Below are 19,861 nucleotides of genomic sequence, written 5' to 3'. Positions count from 1 at the left end.
GTGTAAATATGCTTTCCATTGGGGCGAATGAAGTCTGATTTCACGTCAGTCTCACGTGAACCGCTGCAGCTCCGGTCCAGAGACACAATAGCACAGAGCGGATCATGTGTGCAAGTCTGCGCAGACAACCAAACTTGTTGTCGGACCCATTTTAATTCTGCACTGTATGCTATATTATAAAGCCATATGAAGGATATTAAGTTGGGAAACTGCAGCCTTGCTGGGCTCAACGGCTCTAGTCAAGCTGTGATATAAACTAAATGCTATTGGCTATTTTTAAAAAGGGGAGGAGCTGTTCGATTTGTCCCACCCTGTCTTCCTGTTTCAGTGGAAATTACTAGAATAACCATATTTGGTTCCCCAAAGAACCTTTCTGGGTTTTTTTCCCCCTTAGTGTCATGAAAATTTGAATAATCTGAAGCTTTTGTGCAATTCATTTTTTAAGAGTGTAGATGCTAAAATGAGCTAAAAGTCCAATAGACTAACACTGAAGAGACTTAAATTGAGAAACCAGAACATTAGATACGAATAAGCCAATAAGCCACCTAGCACCATGTTCTAAATAACACCATTATACCAAATGACACAAAAAATGAAAATTCCCCCATGTTTTTTGTCCCTCAAGTCATCTTAGGTGTATATGATTTTCTTCTTTCAGACGAATACAAACAGTTATATTAAAAATGTCCTGGCTCTTCCAAGCTTTATAATGGTAGTGAATGGCTGTTTCTGTTTTAAAGCCCATAAAAGTGCATCTATAGCCACACGTGTAACGACAGTTAGTGGAAATTGGAGATTAAAGTTTAAAATATGGATATTTTTCTTTCTTTTTTTCACAAATGCATCGCTTCGCTTCAGAAGGCCTTTATTAACCCCCTGGAGCCATTATTACAATGACAATTGTTTCAACGTAGTAATTATAAAGCTTGGAAGAGCCAGGACATTTTTTAATATAATTCATTCTTTAATATAATATCTCATATACACCTAGAATGGCTTGAGGGTCAATAAATCATGGCGTACTTTTCATTTTTGGGTCAACTTTCCCTTTAAAAACCAGACACATCATAGCAATGTCATGGTAACCCCACCTACAAAACATGGCCCCAGCATGGACAAGCACCACTCACATTCTTCCGAAAAAATACAAATCTAGTTCATTCCTATAAAAAAGGATGATACAAAAAAAAAAACTATAATTGCACAAATAACACTCTTGTGTTAAGTATGGTTGATTACACTGCAAAAGGCTCATACAGTGTCATTTACAATGATGACTATCACTTGAGCACTGATACTCAGAACAACAGCTCAGAGACATGGAGTGTTTACTGAAACAAACACACATAACAAGCACTTAAGAACAATCATTAAAAGATATGATGCAAGAGGGAACGCACGATCAAGAAAAAAGGCAATGGAAGATAGAAAAGAAGGAATACAGGAAGAAAGGAATGAAAGAAGTAAGAAAGGACTACAATGAGGAAAGGTGGAAGGAAGAAGGAAAGGAAATGAAGGGGGAAAAGAAGGAAATATATCAGAAATGCAGGAGGAATGAAGGAATGTAGTGAGGGAAGAAGGAAGAGAGTACAGGAAATGAAGAAATAAACGAGAAAGAAAAGGAAGAAAAAAATATTGAACGAAGGAAGGAAATATTAAGGGAATAGGGAAGCAATGCAGAAAGGAGAAGAAGGAATGAACAAAGCAGAAAATTAAGGAAACAAGGAAATGAAGAAAGAAAATGAAGAGAATGATGGGAGGAAGAGAAAAATGAAAAGAAAGGGAGAGAAGACATGAATTAAGGAAGGGAAGGAAATAAAGCAGAAATAAAGAAGGAAGGAAGAAAGCTACACAGAAAATTAAGGATTGAGGAAAGAAGAATAGGAAGGAAAAGATGAAATAAAGGAAATTAAGGAAGAAAAAGACAAAAATATAGCAGAAACGGATAAGACAGCACACAGTGAGGAAAGAAGGAAGAGAGTAGGAAATAAAGAAATAAGAAAAAAGGAGAGAAGACGGATGAATGATGAAGAAAAAGAATGATATTGAGGGAAAAGGGAAGCAATGCAGAAAGGAGAAAAGATGGAAGGAACGAAGGGGAGCAGAAAATTAAGGACGACGGAAACAAGAATAGGAAGTGTGAAAAGAAAGGAAAAATGAAAAGCAGAAAGGAAGAGAGTAAATGAATGAATGAATGAATGAATGAATGAATGAATGAATGAATGAATGAATGAATGAATGCAGAGCAGAAAAAGAAATAATGAAACAGGAAAAGGAGGAAATGAAGAAGGAAACGATACCAGGAAGAAGGAAGGGGAGAGGAAGAAAGAAGGAAATGAAGAATGAAATAAAGGAAAAGGGAAAGCATTGAAGAAAGGAAGAAGAGGTTGTGTGGGAAATGTCATCTCTCAGCATTAACTGATGCAGAAGGACAGAGGAACTGGTTGAGATCTGGATTCTCCAGGGTTGGGCCACCAAAGCCTCAAACGCCATTCATTTATCTGACGCTCAGTGCTGTTAATTAGGCCAGCACAATCACTCCTGCTCCTGCAGGGACCAGACCAACACCTCATTATGCAGATCATTTCATAACACTCACTTCTTCTGGGCCAATTAGCACAATTCTGCCACCATGTAGTGACTATGTTTACTCTATAATGATCCAATTAGAGGAAGTAATAATTATACTTACTGTAACAGAATACACCATATCAAGCAGGCAACATGATCTCATGATAATGCAATATTAAAGAAAACTGCGATATGCAATATCTTGTTAAATGATGCGAACTGAGAATGAAACAGTTTGTGTTTCATTCTTTCTGGGAAAAGAAAGCATCACTACAACTTCGGAAAGTGACCAGCAGGTTTTTTTAGCAAACTTTTGTCACAAATCGTTCACGTTTCGGTGTGTGTCAGACAGCGCAAGACTGCAAGTTGTTTTCCCCAAAATTATTGCATTTAATAACTCTTTTTAACGTCAAGCAAGTCCCATCAGTAACAGTCGTGTGCCCAGTCTATTCTCTGCTCTATGCGTCGACCTAAAACATACACTTGCTGCTATATTCACAATGCTGAAGTAGCCTATTAAAAATCCTTCAGATATTGCCTGCTGTCGCAATATGCATATTGCAATATGTATATTTGCGATATTCTGATAATTTTGATGTATTGCACAGCCCTAGTATACAGTATTTAAACAGATTTCATTTATTCCTGCAATGATAAAGCTACATTTTCAAAATCTTTACTCCAGTCTTCAGTGTCACATGATTCATCAGAAATCATTCTGATATGATGATTTGCTGCTCAAGAGACATTTCTCACTATTATTAAAACTAAAAACTATCAACTATTTAATATTATTGTGGAAACAGCGATACATTTCTTTGATAAGGATTTTTTGATAAAGTTCTAAATAAAATGTACCTGAAATATTGTGAGACATTATATATGTATGTCACTTTTGATGTGATCTACTTAATGCATCCATGCTCAATAGAAATGTTGATTTAAAATGAATTTAAAGATAAATAAATAATCTTACTTATCCCAACCTTTTGGGAATGGAAGTGCACGTTGTAAATATTAAAAACTAAAATGACATTAAACATTAAATGAATGACCTTGGGTTTACTACACTACTACATCATTTAGCTGACACTTTTATCCAAAGCCACTTACAGTACACTTATTACACTAGCCATAACCTGAGGTTAAATGTCTGTGTCAGGGCACTATGAGTATTTATGACCTAAAACATGAAGGATTAAACCGGCAAGCTTTCCATTACCAGCTTAAAACTTTAAAAGTATACAGCATCCAATAATAATTATCATGCCAATAATAAGCATCAACTGAGAAAATTGAAACTGAAAGAAAGAAATGTTTTGCTTGTTTTATTATTTTTACATCAGTGCCTCTCGTTTTCTCTTGCTGGACGCTTCATTTACCCAGCCCCAAACCCACCTGCAAGCGATAGCTCAGATAAACACTAAACATAACATGAAATGCAACAAACATCACCACAGTAAACAGGGTGAGAACGTGTTAGAGTAGAAATATCATATCCTGTTGGAGACTGAGTCTTTGAGGTTAAGTCCACATGCTTGAGGTTTCAGCTCTCTTCTGCCTCTAGATTGATGTTGTTTCCGAACTTGGCATATAATTGAACCTTCAAATCTCCAAGGACCTCCTGTATGGATGACACACGACCTTCCAGAACTTTGATCTCATCCTGCAGAGCTTCCTGTGGACAGCAGAATATCAGTATGGAAATGTTGAGCAGTAAAACCAGGGTTCAAATTCAACACTCAGCAAGCAAGAAACGCAAGTAAAAGATTTTTTTGCAAGGCAAAGAAATGTAAAGACCATTTGCCCATTAACTTTTTTAGGGATTGCAAAAAATGAGATTCAAAAATTGCTATGAAAATACATTATAAAAAATAATATCTGGAAAAAAATATGCAAGAAAAAAACAACAAGATGCTACAACCAATTTGTGCTAGGTTGCTCTAAACTCAATTTGCTGCAAGTGCAAGAAAAAATAAAATTAAAATAAAGAACTGAGACATGTTTTGCTGAGAGAGCTGATGAACTCACGAGCAGCTGATACTGAGCATGCGCGTAACTGAACATGCCGGATCAGCAGTACAGAATCAAAAAACGTTTCTTTTGGACACGTTCGATACTGCGAACCAACGAGCCGATGGGCAGAGCCTCTTCATACACACGGCGCTCTTCCCAACTGGACTATTTGCCTTTTTTTCTGGCTACAACTGCGTTCCCACTGGACTTCAGCACGAGACTACAGCTAGCTGTCTAAAACAGGTGAATTTAAAGGGGGGGTGAAATGCTGTTTCATGCATACTGAGCTTTTTACACTGTTAAAGACTTGGATTCCCATCCTAAACATAGACGAAGTTTCAAAAACTAATGTTGGACGTTTGATGGAGTATTTCTGTGTCAAAAATACTCCTTCCGGTTTCTCACAAGTTTCGGCGAGTTTTTTTCGAGTATGGGTCTACTTAACGTTAATAAGAGCGGAAGGTCCTTGTATGGGCTGTACGGGCTCTTCTCCCGGTAGGGTGCGCGCGCACGCGTGACTAGAGCACGCTGTAAACAGTCTCTCAGATGCAGATCCAGTCGTCCGTGAACACTTATGACGCGCCGCGCTCCACTTTATTCCTATGGGTGACGTCGAGCGACTTCAACGCTTCAGCACAGCATTCCGGGAAGGCAGCGCTGCATTTGAACCGATTTGAACGCAGAAATGACGGGAAGCTTGACAACATCGTTCCAGTTGCGTCTCAAAATGGATTTACACGCCACTGCTGTCACAGGACTTTACCAAATCATACCAAAGAAGTGTGTTTTTGACGGAGCGGTCCCAGCGATAAAGCTTCGACGGTGAGTTAACTTAAACTGCTTCAAATGTCTCTGCTATTGGCTACCGTCGCATGAGTAAACATCAGTAAACGACACGATCGCGTGCTTCGTCATTCAAATGCGCTAACGGTTACTCCATTGTTGTTCTCTGTATAACGTTACAGTATTCTGACGTGCAAAACCGTTTTGCTTGCTACTTCTGAGGTCTAGTCGCATACAATAGTCCATAAACCGAATCATGTCCTCATACACTGCGAGTAAACACACAGAAATGTGGAGAGGCCATTAAATACAGTAACTTACATACCACAGAGACGGACGTCCTGCTGTTGCCGTTTCTCCTGTTCAATTTATTTCTCCCTCAGATTTGATTGTGGATCATTATCTGTATTAGCTGAGATAGATGGGTTTCTCCACGCTTGAGGACGTCACCGCTTTGCGCGCTTGTCATTCTTTAGCTCCGCCCACACGATACGCCTCCAGGCGCTCGGTTTTTTCCGGAAAGACTCGGTACAGCCTATATTTCTTTTATAAATATGATAAAACTAAAGACTTTTCGGAGATATGAAGGATGCAATACTACTCTATAGGTACTCAAGATTGACATGAGATTGACTGAAACTGAGTGTTTCACCCCCCCTTTAAACAATGGCTTAGTGGCTAAACGCATCTCGTTGTCATGTAAGGGACCGGTTCTTGTTGGACAGACATTTTAATTGCATTTTGTGTCTGTTAAGAGGCACAAAGACACCCTTTACGTTTATGCCCCCACACCTGCCGTTTTAGCGGAGTGGGGGCTCTGGGAATTAACTGTAACAGCTCCGTCTTGCAAGCACAAATCCGGTTCTGTTTTTTTTTTTTTTTTGGACTGTACTCACAAAGGTATAACGATGAAGATAAACTTAAAAATTCGCCAGAGTTGTCCTTTAAGAGAAAATATTTTGTGAATACGGCCCCAGATCTTTATCCACTAGGATACAACTCCTCTAAGGTTTTACAAAAGCTGTGTCTCATTTCAGAAGGCTGCGTCCTCCGGAGGTCGCATTTGAAGGGTGCATACGTCATAAGGCCGTCTCATTTCAAAAAAGTGAGTAGGACTCTCCAAATGCGACCTTCGAATGCGTCCTTCTTTCACAGGAATTCGGAGTGTGCTGAGGTGTAGCCTTCACGGCTGGAGATAACCCACAATTCTTTGCGTCTCCGTAAACAACCGTCATATTTTTTTAAATATTATATGAAAAAAACGGCACCACCGCCAGATATACATGCGAGCATAGGTATGGTGTTTAAATTAAGTAGTTCAAGCTTTTTTTGTTGTTTTTTTTAAGCTCTATTACCTCAAACAGATGATTGTGGTTAACAGGATTACAACTGTAGTGCATTTTAAACGTTTAGAACAGTACATTGCTGTCAAGACAAGAAACATTTCATAGTCATTTTCAAGTTATAAATAATTTTCATTCATATAACTGGCGTGAGAGCGCAACGTTGCTGAACTTGTTGGCATAGCAACGTGATACTTCCTGCCTGTGTGTCCTACAAAGGACGTCTCGTTTAATTCTGATTGAGGACACTCCGTAAACTGCATCCTACACAGGACGTGTCCTCCGGAGGACGCAGCCTTCAAAATTTAACGAAATGAGACACAGCTAAAGTGTACGGACTAGAATGTGTATGGTTGGCCATCTCTGTGGAGGCCATAAAACATGCTTGGCTTGAGTAAAGGCTCATGGTTTGGTTTGAGTCATGTTACCTTTGCTGCTTCCAGCATTTCCTGCGTCTCTTCTTGAGAGTGACTGATGAACACGTCTCCAATCTGATACGGGATCAGCATTGCATCATCCTCACACATCATAAGGTCATCACTGGCATCCTCTAAATTCTGTAAGGATTTCTACAACAAAAAAGGGGAAAAGATCAGCATCTGCTAGAACAAAATGCAGTCGAAAATGTATAAAAATCAAACCATCTATTTACCTTTTTGGCCTCTATTTCATCTTTCAGTTCAGACATCCGATTTGTATTTCGAGCAAACTTGTTTATCTTTTGCTGGTCTTCAAATGTAACATTGACATCTTCAGCTGCCTATTATGATTCAAGCAATATTTGTAATCAAAACAGTACATTAGTACATTAATTCCAATAGAATGTAAACCTTTAGCTCCCTATATTAAAATACACTTTTATAAAGTCTACATAAAAAAATCTATAATAAAATAATGCCATGCAATAATTTCCGCTGTATGCTGCACCTGTAAACATATGAAGTGACATTAAATCACATGAAATAATGACATTAAACTTATATGATGTAATTCCACGTCATATATCATAGTAGCTCGGTGTGTGTCTGTGTAAGAGCCTATCCATTTCTATCTAGGATTATCTATATTTTCAAATAAAGACCAAGATAATGCAGCATAAAGCTGTAACCGTAAGCATAAAGTGTAAAAAGCAGATATTGACTTTATGACCTAAAAAGAATAGCATATAAGCTAAAAGAACGTGTAAAGCTGTTTACAGCAGAACGGTAAACATAAATAATAAGAATTAATGTCAATGCCAGACAATCATGAATAATGTGACGTTAGCCGTATAGCTGATGAAAATAAATACTCTCCGGCGTCCCACAATTTACTCTCTCGTGCACTGTTTCAAGATATAACTGTATCACTAACTCGTTACTAAGCTCACGCAAAAATACTACGTGAATCTAGAGACAGAAGCCGTTTATGTGAACACATAAGTTACCACTCCTTTCTTCATGGTGGCTGCCATCTTGAACAGGAAACGGACTGCGTGCACGCGCGAGAACGGCGGCGGAATGGAGCACGTGGGTATTCATGAGGTGCTTCTGTTTGTTACCATTTCAAAAATGTGGTACTTTTGACAGAGGGAGAATTTAACATAATGGTTGACGTAATAACTGACTTCAACGAAATGCAAAAAGTTTTTTTTTTTAAAGTTTCTTTGTGGTTAGGATTTCAAGAACTCTTACGACATCTTCTGGCCGGTAGTAGATTTATTTCCACACAGACATCAAATATAATGATTTCAAAGTAACATTTAAGTAACTTTTATGTCCAAGTGTTTATTTAAAATTAACCTTTTATCAAGCTTTGTTGACCTTCTAGATTTAGCAATGTCCAAGAACCAGAAAAAAACCCTGAAATATTGTGTGAAAAGATAATTTTCACACAGTATATTTTTGTGTGAAAATTATCTTTTTACTCAGTATTTGTAGATCTGAGAACTCAAACTACAGCTGTTTTTCACCCTGACCAACTGTTTTTACCCCTAAAACTATCCAAGATACTTTTTTAAATAAGTAATGCAAGTTACCTAGCTTTCCCATTCATTGACTGACAGCTCTCTTGGCCCAGTGTTGAGAAAAATTAGAAGCGCAGAGGCAGTGTGTGTAAACATGATGGTTATTGTAGTTGAGCATGCATTACTAATCTCACTTGCACAAATTTATTTTTAGTATTACTCAAAATGAATAAAAACAGTGACATGCAATAATTAAATACATATTAAATTCATTAAATAAATAAAACAAACATGTTTATGCATTAATTTCACTTTTTTGACCAATGTTACTGCTGACCTTCGATGACTCAGTTAAACCAGGAAGCAAAAATGGCTTTAAAGGGATACGTCATACTGGAACGCATTACATTACAAAAATGTACAAAGAAAAAAAATAGTCTTGTATCCTACTCTTCCGTTATCCAGAATAGCAGCACAGCTGTAAGGTTTGTTTGAGCTGCACCCTCTATACGTGAATTCACATTTCTTCAGTCTGAGGCTTATTATTTCAGTGTTTTGGTGTGAAAGGTCTTAAAATTTGTCCAAAAATAGAACTTTTTTGTTATAAAAAAAAAAAAAAAAACAGTTGGTGGAAAAATAAAGCAAAAGTAATGTAACACAATTAGTTACTTTCTTAAGGAGTAATGCAATATTGTAATGCAAAGTATCTTTCCCCAACACTGCTTACCTTCATCTTGAGCATAAGAGTCCATCATTGTCCCCTCGTTTCTCACACTATTGTCCCTGACTAAAAAAGTTTGAGCAGTTTTAACTGAAAACTAATTGCAATGACATATCTTAAAAAATGTCAGAGCCATTGATGCACACTGGTAATGCTTTTCATTTTAATGGCATGTTTATATACTTAAAGCTACACTGTGTAATTTTTAGTTTTTTCAAAAATATATGTGCTCATTAATGTATATTTACTTCTTTCAAGTAATAAAGTATTCTCGTAAGTTTATAATATGCCATTAAAAATACATACGGGTGAGGGGTTCGAATGCTGGTCGCCATGTTGCTCCTCCATCTTGAAAGTACATTAGCCAAAGAGAGACATACCCATAAATTCAAGCTTCGCCTTTCGCGTTTTAACACTCGATGGCACTGTGTCGAATGTGAAGAGGGGGATTGCCATGTTGATCTTGGACTAAATCGGCCACCGTAGGAGTTAAACGAAATCAAAATTGAGAGGAACAGAAACTATTCACTGGATGGTCATATACCTTTTCACCGCTCGATGGGGGAAAATATCACACAGTGTAGCTTTAAATATAAATCCTAATTAAAATAAATCCTACTCCTAGCTTAATCTAAACCCTGTCAAACCAGGCCTAAAAGACTTGTCTAGATTATTTTAAAATCTGTCTTTGTATTGGTTTTGTTGCTCCTGTTGTATTTTTGAGTCATTTTAGAATGGAAGACTACATTTATTTATGTATTTTGTGATTTCCTATGTCAGTGTTGTGGAAAGTTACTTTCAAAATTAATGCATGACGATTTTGCATTACTCCCTTAGGGGGAAAAAAAAAGTTACTTTTTATTAAAAGTAAAGCGATACATTACTATTGCGTTACATTTTTTCACCTGGGTTTGTTTGTTTGTCTTATAACCAAAAAGTTCTATTTTTCAAATGTAAAGAGCCTTTCACACCAAAATAAGCATCAGGCTGAAGGAAATGCAAATTCACTCATGCACAGTAGACAATTACGTTTTTTTTTTTCTCAACATTTGGTACATAAGAGCTGTTTACTTGTGTAAAGTAACTCAGATATTTAGTTCCAGATATTTAGTAACTCAGATATTTAGTTCCAGATATTTAGTAACTCAGATATTTAGTTCCAGATATTTAGTAACTGAAAAACAGAACTTCAAAGGATCTTGAAATATATTCTGTTATGTTTTTAAGAAATGCATGACGGGAAATGATGACAGCGTTTTTATTTTTTGGGTGAACCATCTCTTTCAGCTTCAGGATAAGGATGTGATCAAGTGTCCAATCTTCCTGTGGTAACTAAGTAAAACAGTCAAGCCAGTGGAAAGGACACACGCTGTTGAATATTTAGTTAACATAATGACAGTGGACACAACCTACCTGACTGAACAAACTCACTGTGCTCGCTAGTTCTTGAAGCTTCTTGAACATCCTTTTTGTAAACAGTGTTACGCCCAAAGACAAATATTGAGATAATATAACATTTTCCCCCTTTTCCCAACAATTCATTATATTTTTTTAATGCTATCATTAATTAAGGCCCTACATTAAATATCAATGACCAAAATATAATTCGATAAATGTGAATACAATGATAACACCATTGCATTGTGTGCAACCTTTTTCACTGTTAGCATGTCGCAAGAATGCCTTTCATGCTGGCAGATCAAGTTCACATGTGACCACAAAGGAATTTGCTTTTCGCCCCCAGTGTGTACATTTACAATGTGACTCTGTATTCATGAACGGCGCTTACATGACAGAATCTCACCCTCTGCTGATCTGCTCCTTTGTTCGTTGTCATGCTTTCTGGTGAATAGGAAAAGAGCGGTGCACTGTACATATTAGTGTTTTGTTTGACATTTATTTCATGAGATGTTAAAGGGTTTACAGTGCAGTTTGGCTAAGCGAGGGGATTCCTCAGCTCAAACAGCCACGTGTGAATCAAAGAGTTGCATTTACTGCCAAAGGGTAATCGGGGGAATTTAGAATGAATAAAACGGCCTGACTGGGCCCGTGGGAGACAATCACCATATACTGGATATATATGCTCATACAATGAAAATAATTAATATTACATCGAGAAAAAATATCTTAAAGGTCAAGATTGGTAATTTATGATAAATAAAAAAAATCACGAAAAAGAGTGTTTCCAAGAATATTAGTAGAGGGTCACAATGACATGCATTTACCGTCAATTAAATAGTGTGTACATATACAGAATTAATGCAGCAAACTTGATTTTGCTGCTGTTTAAAAAAATAGTTTTTTTTTTTTTCCAAATAGGCTAAAAACAAAATAATTGTTGTCAGAATTTGTTAATATTACATTATTACAAATTAGGTCTGTTAATCAATTAAGAGTCTGTTAATCAAATGATCATTTCTATAAGTTTGGAATAATTCTTATTTTCGTCTCATTATTACCATGCAAGGCTGCATTTATTTGATCAAAAATACTGAAAAAAGTGAAATATTATTACATTTTAAAATAACTGTTGTTAATTTTTTTAATATTCTTTAGAAGTTCTCAATTATTTGTAATGGTTCTTATTATCATTTTTGCTGCTTAATTTGTTTGTGGAACCTTTTCCAGGGTTCTTTGATGAATAGAAGTTCAAATGTACGGAGCCCCGCCCATGACATGCAGTAAAAAACTAGTAGGCTATCGTGCGCACATTTTACTATTTCGTTCCCTTGATTTATAAATAGTGTGCACGTTTTACTATTTCATTCCCTTGATTTATAAATACATTTTACTAATTTGTTCCCTTGATTTATAAATAGTGTGCACGTTTTACTAATTCGTTCCCTTGATTTATAAATAGTGTGCACGTTTTACTAATTCGTTCCCTTGATTTATAAATAGTGTGCACGTTTTACTAATTTGTTCCCTTGATTTATAAATAGTGTGCACGTTTTACTAATTCGTTCCCTCGATTTATAAATCATGCACACAATTTATAAATCAAAGGAACAAAATAGTAAATCGTGCGCACTATTTGTCATGTAAGGGGTCATGTAAGGGGCTCCATACAAATGAACCACATTTATTTGAAATAATTTGTAACATTATAAATATCTTAACTGTCACTTGAATCAATTTAATGCCTCCTTGTTGAATAAATTTAACTTTTTTTTTTTATGCCCAAACTTTACAATGGAATTGTATCATGATTTCCACAAAAATATGAAGCAGCACAACTACATTGATTATAATAAATATTTCTTGAGCATCAAATCATCATATTAAAATGGTTTCTGGAGGATCATGTGACACTGAAAGCTAATGATGCTGAAAATTCAGCTTTGATCACAGGAATAAATTACATTTTAAAATATATCCAAGTTGAAAACAGTTGTAATAGTATTTTACAATATTAATGTTTTTTTAATCATATAAATGTAGCCTTAGTGAGCATGAGACTTCTTTCAAAACATGAAAAAATCTTGAAAAATCTACTTTTTAATTAATGCATCCCATATATCAATATTTTCTTAATATTTGCCTTAGAAATCAAACTCTGACATCAAACATAAGCCTACCGTTTGCACGCAGCTCACAGGACTCCACTGTACACATGTTTTGTATTTAGATTGTACTTCACTTTAGGATTTATTTTACAGTCTGAAGCTAAAGATTGATCAAATCCAGGGATTATGAGTACATCAAAAAAATCTCTGTATGCTTGATGACGAGCTTAAATTGATCAGTTTAACAGGTTCTGAAGAGCAGATAATCCAATCAACAAACCTACAGTGAAGTCCTGATGTTTCAAAGGTAATATGAACTTACAAATACAAGATGTTTTAAGATTTTTAAAAATGTTAATATAAAGAAAAATTGAAGATGGTCAAATGTTCTTGCAAAATGCTGTTTGAAACATCAAGCACTGGAACGTGACCATCAGCTCCAGTTCTGCTGTCATTAAAGCAAAAGGGAAGACACAAAGACTAATGTTTTCCGACATCATGGAAATTCTGTCATCACCCTCAAGGTGTTCCAAGTTTTGTTCTTTTCGATTTAAATACAAATAAAAATAAAAAGAATTATTTACTTACACTACCTACTTTTCAAGTGTCATACTCACAAAGGCTGCATTTATTTGATTTTAATACGGTAAAAAAATGGTGAAACTTTATTGCAATTTAAACCAGCTGTTTTCTATTTTAAAATGTAATGTATTTCTGTGATCAAAGCTGAATTTTCAACATCATCACTCCAGTCTTCAGTGTTGCATGATCCTTCAGAAATCATTCTAATATGAGGATTTGCTGCTTAAGAAACAATTATTATTATCAATGTTGATAACAGTTGTGCTGCTTAATATTTAACATTTAAAAAATCCAAACTTGGATGGTAGTGCAAATCTTTTTTTTTTTTAAATCATGAAAATAAATTGGCACCAAAATAGGGTAAAATCTGTAATAATAGATAATGAAACTCATTAACACATGAATAATGCATTTCTATGGACAAAATGCAAAAATAGTGGAGTGAACTGATGCAGTAAAGTTACGTGATCCAAGTGCCCAAAACATGAGAATTCTTTAAGATAATGCATTAGTGTTTAACATACCCGGTCATGAGCTTTGCCAGATGCGTGTGTGTCCTCGTCCTAGAACGTGCAAAATGTTCATTTTACAGGTTATATCCTTATCTAAATGTTACTAATTCACACAAGTATTTCACACAAAAAAACAGTAGAGAAGGAGAGGGTTAATATTCAGTGCAAAAACATTCATTTCGTCTGACGCTAAATTTAGGTTTAAAAATCAACATGTGATTCAAGTATTTTATGAGAGAAGTAATAACAGTGTATAATTGAATATAAACGTAAGACATTTCTACAGGATAAAGAAATTACAGTAACATGTACAGCCCTCAGTTACAATGAAAGGAACTCTTAATGCTTCAGCATACCAATTCATTTTGGACCATTTCATGCTCTCAATTTTGTGGGAACAGTTTGGGGATGGCCCCTTCCTGTTCCAACGTGACTGCAGCTGCGCACCAGTGCACAAAGCGTCGGTCCATAAAGACATGGATGAGCGAGTTTGGTGTGGAGGAACTTGACTGGCCTGCACAGAGTCCTGACCTCAACCCGATAGAACAGTTTTGGGATGAATAAGAGCGGAGACTGAGAGCCAGGCCTTCTCGTCCAACATCAGTGTCTGACCTCACAAATGCGCTTCTAGAAGAATGGTCAAACATTCCTATAAACACACTCCTAAACCTTGTGGAAAGCTTTCCCAGAAGAGTTGAAGCTGTTATAGCTGCAAAGGGTGGGCCAACTCCACATTAAACCCTCCAGATTAAGAATGGGATGTCATTAAAGTTCATGTGCATGTTAAGGCAGGCGTCCCAAAACTTTTGGCAATATAGTGTATATTCACTATTTTCATAGCACTCAGGTGATAAGTTTTGTTTTTTGTTTTTTTAAAGGATGTGGAATGGTGAGTTTTGTCAATAAAAATGGCATTTTATCTGATTAATTGATTCAGAAATAATCATTAGTTGCAGCCCTACAACAAAATAAATATCTTGATTGTAGATATATATTCAGATCGTAACTTTTACAATGAAGTGTTTGTCATGTTTCTTTTAATGTATTCTGCGAGTGAGGAATCATTAAATAAATAAAGGCTTAGGCTGGTAAGCTTGGTCTCATGTACTCTGTACTGCCCTGGATGAGAGTCATACTGCGCAAATAAACTTTTTTGCTTTATATCCTACACACATCCTGTTTGGGGCCAACCACACCTACAAAACAGACTGGCCCGTGAGAGCTGTTCTCAGATCAGCTTGACAGTTTCTCTGGTTCAGTTTTTTGAATGAGTGGATGATTGTCTGATGCATTATAACTCTGATAACCCTGTCACTTTTTTAAGTGGAAAAGCTCATCAGTGAGAAACAAAAAGACATTATGCTAACTTCATCAGGGCTAATGGTTGGGAGGTCCATGTCTCATCAACAGTGTCTTAAGGTGATCAGTTTTGAGCCCCACCCACTCTTAGGACAGGTATATGTGGACACACACAGGCTTGACAGATAGCAGACTACTGGGGGTTACTTTAATCGAGGTTTGGAAACTGTACACAGACTTTAATTGTCAACAAGACAGTGGAAAGGTAAATACATCATGCTTATTTAGGATTTTTTTCGAGTACATATCTAAGCATTTTTTTTAAAACAACATGCATTTACTTGAGAAGTGAAATTACTTAAAATATAAAGTCTTGTTTTCTGAAAAGTACACCTAATTTAAAGGGAAAACAATCATTGTTCTTATGCCATTTGCAGACTTTTTCTTGTTTGAAGCTTAATGTAAATTTTATTCGAATACAAGACTTCTTAGAATAAGAAATTATGTAATTTAGCTAATTTTGCATCTTGATTTATGAATGTTTTGATATTTGTATCGAAAACAAGACAAAAGATTTGCAGTGGGATTTTTAGTCATCAAATTGAAATCAACACTTGTAACACACTTTCCTCATATTAATATACATTAACAATGTGGTTTGGATATTTTCATTTTAAGTTGCTGACGTAAAGCGAAGATGGGGAATGAACAATCAACTTTAAATTTAAATGTGGTGAGTAGTTGACATATAACATTGTTTTAATATTTATTACCTTATCTTCACAGAACTTTCTTTTTCAACGTCAGTATTTTTAAGTTACATGTATATTCAAGAAGAATTTAAAAGAAGGTGCTTATCCAGCATTTTAAATACTAGCTCTTGTTAGCACCTCTACATATTTAAACCTAGACACAGAACAACAGATCATGAAATTAACAAATATCATTTACTAGACAAATGCTGAGATTAAAGTGGAGAATGGAGAACTGAATGGACATGCAGTCCCGACTCCAGATGTCACTAAACCTGGTATGTATACAATATACTGAACATTTATTTTGTTTATGTGGCTACACTTTAATTTTTTATTTGTTAACATTAGTTAACATGAACTAACAATGAACAAAACTTCTTAGTTAATGTCAATCTAAACATTTACTAATACATTTATTAATTAACCTTATTATAAAGTGTTACCAATGTAATCCCTCAAAGTAAAGCTCTACAGGAGTAACTTCACATTGTTTGGATTAACTCAGCAAGTCAACCCACTTTCAAGAACATGGTGCAAAGCTCTGTATAAACTTTGGGTGTTGTAGTCAGATGCATGGTGGATAAAGCAATGTTTAATTTGCGTTGTGTATGCATTGCTAGTTTGTGGTTGCTAACATTTTCCCAAAGCCTTTATAGAAGAAAAGTGCACTCACAAGTACATTTTCCATGCTCCTTGACTGTTGAAAGACTTATTAGAGGAGAGTGAGATATATCCCAAAGAATGCAGCAATGCATGCATACATGAGAGAATGAAAGTTGCACAATGCATGTAGAAATAAGGCCAGAAACACTATTCACTCAAGTATGCAAATGCAGATGCATGTGCACAGTCCTGTTGAATATGCTTGTGTAACTTTGGCGGGACTAGATGTCAGGATCATTAAACTGGATCTAAATAAGGCCAAAGCCATAAGAAGTGGGTGTGTGTTATGATTCATTATTAGTCAATAAGATTATCAAATGGATAACTAAAGGCAACATAGATATTATGTATCCCTGTGCATTGCATACAACATTTTCATTTTGGTTTGTCTAGTGGCTAGCAAAGAAGCAGCAGTGGAGCAAAAGAGTGAAACGCCACCAGTGACTATCACAAATGAGCCAAAACCACCACAAAAAGAGGAGGTAGACAGCAGCACACTCAACGGACCCGCACATGTGGAAACAACCCCTGAGCAAAACGCAGTCGCAAAAGATGCAGAACCACCCAAAACCAACATCTTTGGGAAAATGTTCAAAAAGAAGAGCGAAAATGTTAAACCTGCGTCAGAAAACAGTGATTCAGTTGACGCACCGGTCACAGCGGTGGATCTGAAAACTGACGTGCAGTCTGTAAGTAGAAGTTCCGAATCTGTTCATTTATTATTTTACTAATTGAGTATAATTTCTCCTTTACATTTTCCCGGCCACTTGATTTCCCTGGTAGCCCTGTCCACAGGGAAACATGGTTGTATTTTAAACATCAAATATTAATGGATGGCTACGCCCTTAGCTAGTAGTGTGGACAAAATATGTATATATATTTCAGTCACACTTTAGATTAGGGTCCAATTCTCACTATTAACTAACTATTAACTAGGACTTTTGCCTCAATAAACTCAAAATTTTTGCTTATTAAAACACTGTGGAAAAAAAGTAAGAAAATAAGTTACTTGGTTGGTTATTTTGAGTTCAGTGAAATTTTAAATTTGAGTTAATACAATTAACATTTTTGAGAATCAGCAACATTTATTCAAATATTAATAAAAAAGTGTATTTTTTTTAAAGAAGCATATTAGGTAATTGTGTGTTTCATTTGTGATGACGCAGTGAAACATGCCAAATTGTGCTATTTTCATGATTTATTAAATTTGTAATGTGGTTCAGATACAATAATATTTTGAGTTTCTATTTATTAAACCAATTTTCTTCATTGTATCAACTCAAATGTTTTATTTCAATAAACTCTAAATTTTAAAGCAACCAGGTCACTTACTTTTTCAAGCTAAACCAACAATATTTTTGACAGTGTAGTTAGTAAGATGGTTGTTAAGTTTAGGTATTGGGTAGGATGAAACGATGTAGAATATGGTCATGCAGAATAAGGCATTCATATGTGCTTTAGAAGTAAACCACATTATAATATTCTAGTAATATGCATGCTAATAAGCAACTATAGTTAATAGTGAGAACTGGACCCTAAACTAAAAGTGTTGCCATTATTTGACATCGGAAAATATAGAATGCAGTATGTAAAGAAAAAAACAACAGCTTGAGTTTTAGATGTGTTACTATTAAAGGGATAGTGCACCCAAAAATTACAATTCTGTCATCATTTTCTCGCCCTTATGTTGTTCCAAACCTGTATGAGTTTCTTTCTCCTGCTGAAATAATCAATCAAACTGTTGTTGGTAAACATTGACTTCCATAGTAGGAAAAAAATAATATAGAAGTTATTAATGGCTATTGTCAACTGTGGTTACCAATTTTCAATAGAAGAAAGAAACTCATATTGGTTTGGAACAAATTGAGGGTGAGTAAGTGATGACAAAGGTTTGGGTGAACTATCCCTTTAACCTCATCCTTCCCTCTTTTTTTTTTGAATCCAGTGTTCATTAGAGTGGTACAAAACCTTAGGACATTTGTGTTACTTGAATCATGAATACACAAAAAAATTGACTGGGGTTTGAGGAGTTTATGTGGTTGTTATATAAAAAGTAACAAATCCTTCCCTCACGGGTCAATTTGACCCGCTTAGGGATCAATGGAATGCTAGGAATGCTTCAGTATACATCGAAAAACAAAAATCTAATTTTAAACTAAAAATGCTAATGATTTTATGTACATGTGTGTCTAAATGCATTCTGAACACTGTCAGAAAAAAAGGTACATTGGTGTCACTGGGGCAGGGTACGGTATAAAACCGAAAAGTTACTAATACACATTCTTGATGTATTGATATGTACCATTTAAGGTACTAATATGTACCATTTAGGTATGGGTAAGGTACTTTTTACTTTTGTACCTTGCTTTTGGTACTGCCCCAGTGACAGTACTGAGAGTGACGCGATAAACTCAAGTATTGTCTTTAGAACACATTTAGAGCTCCATATAGAGCTATAAGGCCATCTTGTGGCAAGAGTCATGAAATCTCATGTTATATTATAGCTGTTTTGAGCTGGTTATGCATGTACTAGAGAGTTATTGAATTTTTTTTAGTTGAAATAATGTGAATAATGTACTTCAAATAATGATTTATTGTTAAAATCTAGTAACTGAAAGATAAATAAAATCTTTAAAAAATCTTTAAACATTTTTTTTGCATTAAAATATTAAAAGAATTAAATACAAAATAGTATTATGAACATAAAATAATATAAGCTTTCTGGCCCAAAAAAACACCTGTGAGGGAAGAATTTGTTACAGGTTGCGAGGGCTGGGGTAGGGTGAAATTGTGCTTTAACTTATGGTTATTTTTGGATGGCTACCGGAAGTGTACTGCCGAGCATCTACCAGGTAAAAACTAATCTTCATAAAGTGCAAAAATGTAGTGCATTCTGATTCACATTTACCAATTTCTCGTTCCAAAAAGGATAAAGTCTTCGTTAATTCAGAAGAAAGGGAGATTCTTGAGGATTTTGTGGAAAAGATCAAATTGCAATTTGTCGACGCTATTCCCGCACGACGCAAAAGCCAACACTTACTGACAAAGAGCATCTCGATGGAGTCATTATGTCTGAAATCTAAAGAACCACCAACGGTTGAGGCTAAGGTTCCAGAAGATGAAGAACCTAAGAATGTGGAATCTGAACAGGCCTTGTTAGAAGAC

The 19,861-nt window shown here is 35.6% G+C and overlaps 2 protein-coding genes across 3 annotated transcripts in view; one reads left to right on the top strand and one right to left on the bottom strand.

Annotated features, from left to right (window-relative positions):
* The window catches only part of bcas1 (brain enriched myelin associated protein 1), a 137,485-nt gene that overhangs the window by 104,977 nt on the left and 12,647 nt on the right, over window positions 1-19,861 (top strand). For both annotated transcript variants that reach the window (XM_067445647.1, XM_067445646.1), the window contains exons 5-7: window positions 15,957-16,011; window positions 16,233-16,308; window positions 17,090-17,385. In XM_067445647.1, the coding sequence (XP_067301748.1) occupies window positions 15,976-16,011; window positions 16,233-16,308; window positions 17,090-17,385 (408 nt within the window). In that variant the 5' untranslated portion in view covers window positions 15,957-15,975. The remainder of the gene's footprint in view (window positions 1-15,956; window positions 16,012-16,232; window positions 16,309-17,089; window positions 17,386-19,861) is intronic.
* On the bottom strand, window positions 3,884-8,270 carry pfdn4 (prefoldin subunit 4). Its single transcript, XM_067445648.1, has 4 exons — window positions 8,140-8,270; window positions 7,366-7,473; window positions 7,142-7,282; window positions 3,884-4,249 (listed from the first exon to the last, which is right to left on the bottom strand). The coding sequence occupies exons 1-4, from the start codon at window positions 8,164-8,166 to the stop codon at window positions 4,118-4,120; spliced, it is 408 nt and encodes a 135-aa protein (XP_067301749.1). The 5' UTR covers window positions 8,167-8,270; the 3' UTR covers window positions 3,884-4,117.

The sequence above is a fragment of the Pseudorasbora parva genome, chromosome 6, assembly GCF_024679245.1.
Source record: "Pseudorasbora parva isolate DD20220531a chromosome 6, ASM2467924v1, whole genome shotgun sequence".
In the NCBI taxonomy this organism is placed as follows: Eukaryota; Metazoa; Chordata; class Actinopteri; order Cypriniformes; family Gobionidae; genus Pseudorasbora; species Pseudorasbora parva.
The sequence above is the reverse complement of the archived record's forward strand: the minus strand, read 5'-3'. Positions and strand labels throughout refer to the sequence as shown.

What these genes read in the sequence shown, in the direction of transcription:
- pfdn4 (XM_067445648.1), bottom strand. Translation starts at nt 8,166, where the DNA reads ATGGCAGCCACCATGAAGAAAGGAGTG. An exon ending in CCACCATGAAGAAAGGAGTG is followed by an intron (nt 7,474 to 8,139) that starts GTAACTTATGTG and finishes GAATCATAATAG; the next exon opens with GCAGCTGAAGATGTCAATGT. An exon ending in ATGAAATAGAGGCCAAAAAG is followed by an intron (nt 7,283 to 7,365) that starts GTAAATAGATGG and finishes TTTTTGTTGTAG; the next exon opens with AAATCCTTACAGAATTTAGA.